The sequence below is a fragment of the Diadema antillarum genome, unplaced genomic scaffold (genome assembly GCF_040938485.1).
Source record: "Diadema antillarum isolate AM-2024a unplaced genomic scaffold, OU_Dant_1.0 seq00000203_RagTag, whole genome shotgun sequence".
In the NCBI taxonomy this organism is placed as follows: Eukaryota; Metazoa; Echinodermata; class Echinoidea; order Diadematoida; family Diadematidae; genus Diadema; species Diadema antillarum.
The window spans coordinates 550,225-563,248 of NW_027271262.1; the positions used below are offsets into that span (position 1 = coordinate 550,225).

A 13,024-nucleotide genomic window follows, 5' to 3' on the forward strand; every position below is an offset into this window, starting at 1 on the left:
TAGGCTCGATGCTTAGAATCAGTCAGTCAATGACAAAATTGGTGAGTGTGTTGTTCATGGTTGTGTTGCTGTCACAACGTGGATATCGATGCTGCACGCATTTTGCCGGAATATTGTAATCAGTAACGTGTTCATACGCGCACGCCTATTCCTTCCTCTCATTGTGAGCTGTTCTCTCTCCCCCTCTCTCTCTTCCACCCTCCATCTCTCTCTCTCTCACCTTCTTCCGCACGTGTCGACTCTTCAGCCACGACTCTCCATCTCTTTCTCTCCCCCTGTCTCTCACCGTCTCTTCTTCCCTCTGCTCGTACTATCGCGTCCACTCGCCGAGCCGACGAAGTTGCGGCGTAGCGTTGCCTTCAGTGAGGTACCTGTTATTTACAATGTGCCCCATCGTTGAGAGAAGTTTAGTGCAAGGACTGGGCCGGCCATATGGACTTAAAATCGTTACCAGCGGTGAAATCGCGAGCGGGATCCATAGTGTCACATGTGATGAGGGGTCTCGGTGAGTAATGTCATTACCAAAAATGAATGTTTTCTTGGATCGCTGTGATGAAGTGAAGGCTAAGCGCCAGTTTCTGCTTTCCAACTCCGAGCCAGGAAAACATTAGTCGGTGGCTTTTACTTGTTTCTGTGTGAGGCGAAGAGGTGAATGTTTACGATGCTTCTTATTGCGCTTGTCTGAAGAAACAGATCACAGTGACCTTGAATGCCCCTATATATATATTTGGCTCGGAACGAATGTTTCTTAGAACGACTCCGTCGTCTCTGTAGATGTGCTGTGTGAATAATGTGAGCTTCATGGTATATGCATTTTATTTTACTTGTTTGATTGTTGTTGTTTTTCTTTCATGCTGCGATGTGGTTTGACGTAAATTACCCGCGAAGTACGGTTATACTCTGTAAGTGTTTATTATTTTATCAGAGTGAAGAATAAGAAATGCTATGTGCAAGTTCACTTCAATAACAACTATATAGTGATCACAATTAAAATTTCCTAAATGATAACTTTTCAGAAATATCATCGACTGATCGTACTCCAATGTGTATGGTAGTTTTGGGGTTTATTCGTGCGTGTGTCGCGAATGGACTAATAGATTAGGATGAAACTCCGCGTATCAAGACTGGCATTAACTGCATCAATTCCGCTGAAGACGTGTTTTGTACACAATGGCAATGGTCTCTTTGAGATGCTGGTCCTGCAGGAATTAACACTCACACAAGCTGGAGAGAAAAAGAAATTGTGGGTATATTGTGATTATGGATTCTCGTCAAGTACTACTAATTGCTCCAGCCGTCTCGAGGCAGCGTCCCCGCTGTGACAGGGTATTTTCGAGACGATTGCTTCTCGGTCCCACCGGGCCAATCGCTGGGGTAAATGTTTTGGCGGTAAAAATAAGAAATGCAATTCTCAGTCAAGCAGTCCTTAAAGGTCAACGCCATTTGTTTTCCTTGACGGAAGCCTCAAAGCCTATTCCCCTCGATTGTTTGATTTCCTCAAGAAATTATGCTCCCTGAGGTTGCTAGTAAAGAAATCACGACGGGTATATGCAAAACAAGCACGACAACAATTACTGCAAGAAATACGGGCAATGTAATTTTCCCTTTAAACCGTCAGCCAAAATAGGCAATGCATTAAGTAGAAAATGTCATTCGTCCAAGACAACAACAACCGCAAGAGAGAGAGAGAGAGAGAGAGAGAGAGAGAGAACAAAATGAACAGACCAGGTATATGAGTGGATTTTTTGGTTGCTATTGTTGTCGTTGTTGTTGCTGCTGCTGCTATTTGGATGTCTGTGTGTATGTGTGTTCGTGTGTCTTATACCAGCCTTTTGTTATAGTCATATCACGAAGGCGTAGCACGATACTGCTCATATAGTATAGCCTGAGGTTGATTGGTAACTAGGATAAGAATACTGCCCGGGTGACGTACGAGTGTCAGTCGTCGAGCCATTTGTTAACCCGGTATAACACCTGTATTTGTGATTCGAGATACTCCATTCCCCCGATCCTAAAGAATCTTAAAGTTTTGAGGCTTTGAGGCCTGTGCGTGTGTACATTTGTGTGTGTGTGGGTGTGGGTGTGTGAGTGTGTGTGTGTGTCTGTCTGTCTATCTGTGTGTGAACGTATGTGCCTGTTTAACCTTCGTAATACCCTAGCCAACTTACTTGAGTACAATGTCTATGGCTTTTTGAGATAGTGGTGCTGAAACGGTTAAATTTCAACCAACTCGACGCCATCTGCTGATACTATCGTATGGATATCGCAACCTGTAGGCTCTGGGGCCCCTCCACATTGCGATGTCTGAACTCAAACGTTCAAAAGCATTTTAAAATCAATTACACTGTTAATATTGCCTCCGAGGAAATGCAATTTCCCCACATCTATAGTCAATGAATGGCTCTCCCGATGCCCAGGAGCGAAGAGTTCGTCAGTCATGAATTCTGCATTCTCATCCAGGGTATGATTGATCATTCTTTCAGCGGTATCTACCGGTAAAGTATTGCTACAAAGTCAAATTTGATGTCTCAAAAAAAAAAAATCGATTCATATTATAATTACAACGGCGAGATTAAACTTCCTTAACAAAAAAGAAATAAAAAAGGAAGTACCAAGGAGGCAGTACTCTAATACATTTACCCGCAAAAATCAGTGGCCAATTGGCAATCTAGCCATCATGATGTGCGCTACGCGGAATTTCGCGATAGTTTTGCCAGCGTGTGTGTGAAAAGCAGGAAAAATAGTTTCACCAGACTGACAGTTTTTAGCCATGTTGGGAGTGAAATGAAAACAATCACTGATGAAAGCAGTAAACGTAAAGTTTAGGAATTTGTAAGGGAGTGGTTGTGTGTGCATATGTTGGTTTGCGGGTGTGCGTACATGTGTTCTTTCCCTTTACATATACACGAAGACGATCCTTGCTGAAAATGTCTCTTATTCGTCGTTTTTTACCCCCGAACCGTTGCATAATTCTTGTCAGCGAGTCTCCGTGTCCATTGAGCCGCGTTCGAAGTCGCTCGCGCGGAAACGCGGAGACACTTGTAATAACACAACTTTGGTTGTTGTGTAAAGCTCGTCCTCCCCCATGGCCTATAGTGCTCGCTTTGACCTCCTGCCAGAGCTGAGCGTCTGCTGCCGATGTTATTACGTGATGTAAGAGTAGGAATAAAATGTTTGCGTCCACGCGGGTATCCCTTCGTTCTCGTTTTACACTTCAGGCATATTATATTGCATAGGGAAGGTCTCCCAAACGCCCTCCCACCCTTTATGTCTTTTTTTCTCTCTGTTTTGTTTTGGTTGTTGTTTTTTCTTCTGTGCAGGTTATGTATGGCTCTCTACGGGGATAATCTCTGGATGATTACGACATTTGCTTGTTGTACAGATCAATCATTTGTGTAGTGTATGTATTATTGACAGTTTCGCACGTTGTGCTGTCGGGGGTTCGAATGCAAAGCAAGGTCGAGTTCGGCTATTGACCGAGAGGTGGTTGTTTAGGGAGGAGGTGGAGGAGGAGGAAGATTTGTGGATGGGGGTGGGGTAGGGAAGTGGGTGGTTGCGATGGGCGGTGGGTTAGCGGTAAGCTTGAAGAAATTCTGCCTCATGGCTTAATTACTGCATACTACGTTTCGCTGCACCGAGCTGAACGAGCACCCTGTCATACTACCGCTCGAAGCAGGGCTGTTCTGCGAGACTCTCTACTAACTTTTTCCTCTTTTCTTATTCTTTTTTTTTTTTGCTTACTTGCTTGCTTTCTTTCTTTCTCGATAAAAGCGGTATTAACGAAGGGGCCCAAGGGGCTGTGAACATACCTGCAGACAAAATCCCTCATCGCTCTCAGTGAAGATGAATACTTCTTTTTATGGCAGCGGCTTGAATCGAATTTAATTCGTTTGAGTAGAGGCAGGGAGGCAAAATGCTGTGGCCAGGCGGAGAGAAACGACTTAGTTGGGAAGATTGTGTCGTCTACCTTAGACGAAAAGTAAGCGCACTTTCATAGGCTCTGACGATTCGTGTGTTGCAAAGCCTGAACGAAGAAGAGAAAGGAGTAGCCGGCGATATTTTTCGTTTCAAGAATCTGCGACTACACACTTTTCTTTGATTTATCAAACACAAATATCTCTAAAAATGACTGAATACCGCTGTTATCTCCAAAGTGTTCAAATAGTGTTCTTATAGTAACACGACAGTAGACAGGACACGCATGTGCATATATATAGCTATTAGCTATCTATCTATTTATCTGTCTATATTTACATGTATAATTATACAAAACTAAGGATATGTGTGGAATAAAGTAGAATAGCGCAGTTCCTATAGAGTGCTTAGAATTCACTAACTGGCCTAAAAATGTACACTGAAAGAGGGAAATAAAGACACAGGCAAAATAAAAAGGGTCTTTACTCTGTGGGAACTGGACGACAAAAAAAAAGATAATACGTAAGCTATGCAAAAAAAACAACAACATACAAACAAAAAAGGACAGAACTGAAAATGTGAATAGCATTTTGTAATATTGCTGATGACGTATTGTCGTGATATAAGCGAACGCGGGAGTGAACCATGAAGAGCAGTCCTCCGAGTCGTATACAATTTTTTTTTCGGTGATCCGATCGAGAGTGAACAGTTCATTTGCATAAAACGACAATGAGCGTGTATGCGTGTGCGTGTGTGTGTGTGTGTGTGTGTGTGTGTGTGTTTGTGTCTGAAGCTGTGTGTGTGAGAGAGAGACAGACTGTCAGACAGACAGAGAGAGAGAGAGAGAGAGAAAGAGGAGAATGAGAAAGGGTCGAAAAGGGGCTCGGATGATCTATCTCCATTTTCCCACCCACCATCGATCTACTTTCTGTCTTCTCAATAAAAAAAAAAGGTAAAACTCGAAAAAAAGTCTTATACAGTAGTCTTTTGAAATTTTCATTACTAAGTACGTGAATAATAACGAAGAGTCCGACCATGGACAATAATTCTATGACAATAAGAAGGTACTAATAAGGAAATAATTAGGTAATTATCTTTCAGTTATCCATCGGAAAACGAAAAAAATAAGGCTTGACGATTCTATGCTAACTAGCAAAGACGGTATATCGATTCTGTAGTCTGTAATGCAACCCATTTCTTGTACCCTTGATAGTGTGTTGATCAGAAGAACTATTGTTAAAACTTCTTCGTTTGTCGTAATGATAACACTTAAGCTTCTCATTCACACAGGAACCACGCAAATATACTACCATAATAAACACACACACACACACACATTTCATAAAAAGTGCACGCATTCTGTATCATGTTCACCTCTTTAGAAGACGCAAATACATGCGTAGTCATAGTAACCACTGCAGTGTAAATTGCATATTGCGCATCGATTCCATAGAGCGTTTGTGCGTGGAGGAAGGGGAAAAGGGAGAAGAGCAGGAAAGGCATTCTTGTTGATATAGATCTGAGTGTTTTTATATGTATAATTTTATAAAAATTGGATAAACATATTATTGTGAATAATTTCTCTCTCCGATGGTAAAATGCATACCTTATGTCTCTTTTCCGCCTACTTGTTTTTTTTTTTTTTTGGGGGGGGGGGAGGTGAGGAAAGGGAATGGTTGTTGATAGTAGGATATGAACGAAAAGGGGCTTTCCCTTTTAGCAGAATCCAATGAAATAAAATATTTGAACACTGTAACAATCACTTTACCGTCGTATGAATCACAGGGGAAGCCAAGAAATGGTAAAAAGAAGATGCATCGTGTATCACACACACACACACACACACACACACACACACACACACACACAAACACGCACAAACAGTATACACATCAGTCATTCAGAGGGAAATACATTCTGCCAATTTTCCATCCATTCGACGCTTAATAATTTCCCCGGAAGAAAAGTGGATTCAAATTACCGGTGCTTGCCACGGGGTATGAATAATGAGCGGGAGAAAAAAAGGCATAGGCAAAACAACAACAACAACAACAACAACAATAACAATAAAAACAACAACAACATACAATATGTTATGATTTTGCAAAAGGTGTAGCAATGCTTATATCCTTGCTATGCTACTGGGGAATATAGCATGAATACCGGGGAATATATCATTTTTGTTTCAATCGCATTCAATACTAGCAGAGTATAGTGGATGAGTTTACTCTCTCACATCAAATGACGTCATAATGAAACAGGGACATTGTAACACCGACAAACATAATACACACGTGTCTCTGTCTGTCTGTCTGTCTCTCTCTCTTTATATGCCTAACGGCAGTTAGGTTAGTTAGCACATGATTCATGTGCACTAATATCTATGCATTGTTTATTTCCTTAAGCGATCGAGTTGGTTAAAGTATGCTCATTCTAAGTATGACATGAGCATAACTTTCAAAGTTTAGCTACAATCGACCGAAGTGCAGAGAAAGAGAGAGAGAGGGGGGGGGGGGGGTGGGGGTGCAACTACACTACGCCTGCTACCACACTGAAGAGTATAGGATGGGAGAGTCTTGTATGTTTCCTTGAAAGTCATTCGCAGAGGGGTACGTGTATTGACCTCTAATGTGTTATCTGCCTGCAGAGCGCGAGGTATTACCGTAACGTAGACATCATACCGACACCGCGCTATACGGCAATATCGCGTCATTTCTGCTTTATGAGAACGGTGCCATGGAAATACGTTAGTTATTAATATCGCATTATTTCTGGTCTGTACATTGCATTGGTGCCTATATGACCATTCACACTGAACCATACAGCGTGCATCACGCCGTAATTTTGTGTGAGTGCAATACATCGGAGGGGGGGGGGGGGGGGAGAGGGAGGGGCGAAATGCAATGACATTGACATTTCTATACCCCGAGCATAATGCGTGCAAGTTCCGCGTCATGTGTGTGTGTGTGTGTGTGTGTGTGTACGAAATAAGTCAAAGTTTTTATCTGAGACCTTTTCACAACAAAATGTAACAAAACATATTACAACTAAATGCAATACGAGTTGTTTTCGCGTGGGTGGGTTGGCGTGTTGCCTCTGCCGATAGAGCAGTTTTGTGCCAGTCAGTCGAATAGTGTAGTATTTCAGACATTCATATAGAGAGGATTTTCACTGTTGCAATAGTTACGATATGCATATAAAGAGCTGTAATTGCGTTTTCACTATAAAGATTACCAATAAAGCTCTCACACACACGCACATGCACGCACGCACGCACACACACACACACACACACACAAACACACACACATATTAAGATGGTATCACATCATAAAGAGAAAACAAGAAGAGATGTCTTTGGTACGGTAAGTTGATATCTACGTTAGATATGAATAACGTAGATATTAGGCCATAATGCGCAAACACAGTGAGCGCAAGGTGTTAATAAAAAGGAGTAAACGAATTCTTAGTGCTAACGGTTCCATACAAGAATACTTATCCACTTTAGCATATTCATATACAATCACTCATAGGTGAACGCACGCACAACACACACACATACCTATGGCCGCACATGCACTTTTGTGCACGAATACTCTCTCATACACACACGCGTAAACACACAAACACACAGTTTACATGGCTATGAGCATTCCATCAATATACCTAACTTATGACGTGTGATGTCTCTGTAGCTTGAGCGCCTCATGAGGGAATTCGCACTTTGCTAGAGACTTTGTGACATTTGCCAGCCACACGATGTCTTTTGGCGAACATTCGGAGCTCAAGCCTAGTTAGGAACAGGAGATTTCTACATTATGATCACCCAGCTACACCACACATAAACACAACACACATACACACATAAGTACACAATACACACAGACACGCACACACACGCACACACACACATTAACACACTGACACATTAACACGCACATGAATACTTTATAGCGCCCAATAAAAAGAAACAAAAAAATGGTTTCTGTGCATGCAGCACGCAGCTCACGTATTCAAGAAAAACATAGGACCAGACGCGGGCTGCCCTCAGCAACGCAATGTGTCGATTTTCCGACCCACTTCTGGCAGACGATTTTGTCTCGCTAATCGGAATTCCACCTTCTTGGCGACAGCACAAAGAGCGACCTGCGGAATCCGCAACCTGGAGGAACGGAAATGCGTGCCTTAACAGCCACTTTCGCTTGACCTCTGAACCTGCCGAAATCCATTTACACACAAGTTGGTACTATTCCTCTACACACACATGCACGCACACACACACGCACACACATACACACACGCACACACACACGCACGCGCGTGCACACACACATACAATACACACACACAACACACACACAAACTCTTTCCTTCACCCTAACCATCGTGCCACTTTTCACTATCTATCTATCTATCTATATTTGTATCTATCTACATTTGTATCTATCTATCTACATTCTATCTATCTATCTATCTATCTACATTTTTATCTATCTATCTATCTATCTATCTATCTATCTATCTATCCCTTGCGGTTGCTCTTTAACAGTCCTGTCTGAAAATGAGAGATGGAAAATACCAAGACATCAGGAAAAACTTCCCTGTGGAATGAGGGCGGGCCGGAGGGAGATTGATTGCTCGCTCTGAGATGCGCTCTGCCCCAAAAGATACTTTCCCGACATCCTTCCTGTTTCAACGCAATTCGTATAGTGCTGGATGATGCCGCCGTAAACAGTGCGACGCGAGGAGGAATATCTCTGGCATTGTGATGGAGCTGTAGTAGCGGTGGACGTAATGGAATGGGTAGGGGGATGAGGGGAGCGAAGCGGGGGGGGGGGGGGAGGCGGAAGGTAGAGGGGAGAGGGGCAACGACATCGAATCTAAATCGTGCTACCGTCTGCAGTGTCTGCAATTCCAGTTTGATCTACATTATGTGGAAAAATATGTATTCCATGCTGCTCAGAGATGTACTTCTTACTCAGGAGGCCTGACAAACCGTGTGTGGTGTTGCATACGCAGCATAGAAATAATAACAATTGTTTTAGAAATAATCCCAGGTATACTTTCAAAGTAATGGTATTGTTTTGGTTGAGACGGGAATTCAGTTTTTAACTTGAAGCAAGATAATTAGAAACCACTTATACAAAATATTAAAGAACATGCAATTCTAAGAGGTATCAAAAGTCTATTTGATGAAAATCAGTTTTTAACTCTTTATTTGCCACGTTCGCACGTCCGACTCAGTCGACCGCATGCCAACTTCCCATATCCTGCTCAAACGCACAGACCCGCCCAAACCAATCGATTACTCGCCAAATGCCACAGTACAATGAATACACAGAATTGGCGAATAAATTTCAAGTTTAAGTCACTGTTCTATGTGCAAAAGTCATGCATCTACAATAATGTACTTGTCGACAATTTGAAAGAGAACAATCACAGATTTTGCATGCAATTTACGTCAAAGCAAAGCTAAAGGCATTTTCTCTACAACTATGCTCATTACACGTCCACGTTAACAAAAATCTATAAAAGTTGCATAGATTAAAAAAAAACAGAATGTTTTTCCACAGCATGATTACGTTGCTGTCTCAGAAAAATATGGCACACAGGGAGTTTACACCATGGCACATAAAGAGTTAAATGGCAGAGATATTAGTGTTTTATTTAAATTCTGTTTGGTTATAAAAGTATAACCTGAATGAAGTAAGAAAAAATGATTTTGGTATAAGCGGTACAAGTTTATTACTGCATGATTGATTGATTGATTGATTGATTGATTGATTGTACTATCCATTAATCAATTCCCCCTTTGGTCTAAAATATTTGAAGTTGGTGAAAAAAGCACATTCATTTTTCTCTTGCAGCATTGATTAACAAGTGACAATTATTTCGCTGATAATAGTTATAGGTCTATTGCTCCTGTCGTTGCTGCACAAGAACTGTTTAAATATAACTCCACGACCATCAATTGTGCTGAAAAAAAAGTGAACGATCTAAAAAATCTGTCATTTTTTTATATCAAATCACTTTGCAGCGTTCTTTCAAATTTTGTTGTTGTTGTTGTTGTAGTTGTTGTTGGCATGGTAACGGTGACTCTAGGCCTAGGCGAGTGCTTGATACGCGCTGCAGACAGAATGCAAATTTGAACAGCGCTACATTTTGTGCATTTGCAAGTCCACGACAAACACTTGTTGCGCGAAAACGCAAGATGGCGTGGCTGCTCTTCTGACTGTTTCCCCAAGTAACAAAGAGAGGGGGAGGGGGAGGGAATGAAAGATAAAGAGTAAAAGAGTGAAAGAGAGAGTAAAAGGTGCTCAAGAGAGTGCTCCTGTAAAACCTCGAATCAATCCACAAGTATCCGTTTTTTCAAACTGACACATCGCAGCTCCCTCTGCTCGTAATTGAAGAATCACGAATAAGGTTAATCACATTAAATAAAAAAGGGCAGAGGTGAGAGAAATATACAGCCGTAGAATGCCTGGGATGTTTCACCACTCTTTTCACTATACCGAGAATTTTTTTTTAGCAACAAAAAACAGTTCATCGTAGTTTCTGACCTGAAATTTATTATCTTTGACGTTTTCCGGCACCCAATTTTATCTCGCAGCATGGAATATCCACACTTATACTGCCACTGCACTTACACACCATCTGACAATATATATTTTAAGCAAGAAAGCATGGTACCTCGATTACGTTCTTTGTGTTTTTAACAAAATTTGAATAAAAGTATGTGTTTGTTTCGACTAGAGTAACGATTGTGCCAACGACATAGATAACATAATATATAACATTATGCAGTGAAGAAAATTAATATAAAAAGTGGGGGAAGGGGATCACCCCGTTGGCTTTTTGGACATTAAAAAGGAATGCAAATTTTGTGAGTGTCACACAATGTGCTTTATGGAGATGGGATGGTATGATGTTGTTGTTATTATTATACTACTTGTGTATGTGGATAAATCATCTTACATTAAACATCGCAGGGATTTCTGGAATGTTTAACCTGCCAGGAAGGTCACCAGTCGATCTCCGTAGATCCCATTCTGTTCTGCGTGTGCTGATAGTGTGAAATAACTAGCTGATAATTTCTTATGTAAAGGGAAACACAAGAACTGCAATCCATATCTTAAAATTCAATAAGCACATAAGGCATATTCCATTATTAAGTCAATGGATGAAATTATTTTGTATTTTTTCGTCAAGTCATATTGCGTAAATACATGTACACATCTTCGCCTTGTACAACCTTGCGCATTGAATTATGCCTGGATTACGAGGTCATGTGAACGAGTGAGTGAATTACACATCCTTGTTCATAAGATTGCCCCCCCCCCCCCACACACACACAACACTTACCTTACAGTACATGCTATACAGCACATCCGTCTGCCAATATTGTATTGGTAAATAAACGAACGGATCATGGTACTTGTCACAAAGACTTCAACAACTGAATGTCAATGTAGGCTACATTGATAATTATGATACTAATGTACAATACCCACACACAGAAACACACACCAATGCGATTATAGCATCCGTAGTTATAAACTGAATTGAAAACAGACGACCTCGCACTGCTCACATACAACTAAGCTCAGAATCCACGCAAACATCGCAACACAATCTGCAACTCAGACATCGCTTCAACTGTCAACGTCACAGCACTTGTCATACTCGATCAATTTAGAAAAAAAAGAAGATACGGTAATTAGATCCTATAACACAGCCTAAACTGAAATAAAATGGGCGTCTCATTTCCATGGACATCCAGAGTAACTGAAGACAGAATTTGTAAGTTTATGTGGAGTGTCTTCAGTGCGTAGTGTCATATAACATTTTGCACGTTTTAGTGATTATCACTTTAGGAATATAAAAAACAAAACACCAACGTTGGGTGTCTTGGGAATGAAACTCGCTCGTTGATTTTACTTCGTTGTTATTCATTTTTTCCCACCATAATCATTGATCATCCTGCAGGTCTTGACCCGTACTACAGTGACGATGATGCAAGCACCTCCTCGGAAGGCAGCGCCAAACTCGCGGAAGGGACCAGCCCGATCAAACGAGCCGCGTCGATGCGAAGGCCGAGACCTGACGAGCAGGTGCCGAACCCGACCGAAGAAGGCCGTAAGCGCGCCTCGAGCATGTCCGGAGCTAGCCCGAGTACACTCACAGTGCCTTCCCCCATAGACTCCCGAAGGAGGCGCAGCTTCGAGAACTTTCGGATGTGCGATCTTGGCGAGATCAGACCGGAACTCTACGTCATGGAAGACGCTCAGACGACGCTGGATAAGACGCAGTCGCCTTCAAAAGACGACGCGAACGAAGAGGCTTATGGTATTCTTTCCTTCAGCGTCCGATATGAAGAAAATACGCAAAGGTTTGTGTGCGTTCTTTACATTGGCTTTTAACGTCGTGTTGTGCGTACGTGTCTTTTCAGCCATAAAGGGCAGAGAAGTAGCTCGGTGGGTTTCGCGTATGCCTTGCATGAAAACGACTAGGTTCGAGGCCAAGTAAATTCAGCTGAATAACACTGTGTTTTTTTATGCCGTTCCTTCTTGAAGAAGGCAAAATACTCATTGGGAAGGATAAAAAGTGGAGGTGTCATGTGTGAAAAGGTCACAATTCAAGCACGTACACTTCACTTCTTGCATAGACATAGCAGAAAGGGGGGGGGGGCAAACTTTATGAATTTCTTCCTCCCTCTTACACACATTCACAACAGATACGGGATAATAATGCTACCTCTCGAAGTTTGTCCTACGTGGCCGGCAATAGTCAACAAACTATTCACGTTGTACCATAAGAAGAAAAAAAAAATTGAATCGAGTATAAATACCATGTAATTTGAATCGAGTAAAACCAATTATTTTGTCAGTGTTTTGAGAGTGGAGGGAGGGTTAAAATTAATTTCACTTGATTAATACTTTGTCAAAAGAATGATTTTTTCCCCCACGGTACATCCCCACGTTTAATGATCGTCAAGGGCGAACGCGCGATGTAGGATATCGGCCAATTACGACAAACGTTTTACTGACTTGATACAAAATTCTGACGAACAGCTATGTGGTTAATCTCGTTCCCACGGGATTATTGAATA

The 13,024-nt window shown here is 41.7% G+C and overlaps 1 protein-coding gene across 1 annotated transcript in view; it reads left to right on the forward strand.

Annotated features, from left to right (window-relative positions):
- Positions 1 to 401: 401 nt before the first annotated feature.
- LOC139728822 (synaptotagmin-15-like) overlaps positions 402 to 13,024 on the forward strand; it is a 60,400-nt gene continuing 47,777 nt past the window's right edge. The window contains exons 1-3 of the mRNA XM_071639757.1: positions 402 to 505; positions 11,902 to 11,995; positions 12,089 to 12,304. Coding sequence (XP_071495858.1) covers positions 433 to 505; positions 11,902 to 11,995; positions 12,089 to 12,304 — 383 coding nt within the window. The 5' untranslated portion in view covers positions 402 to 432. The remainder of the gene's footprint in view (positions 506 to 11,901; positions 11,996 to 12,088; positions 12,305 to 13,024) is intronic.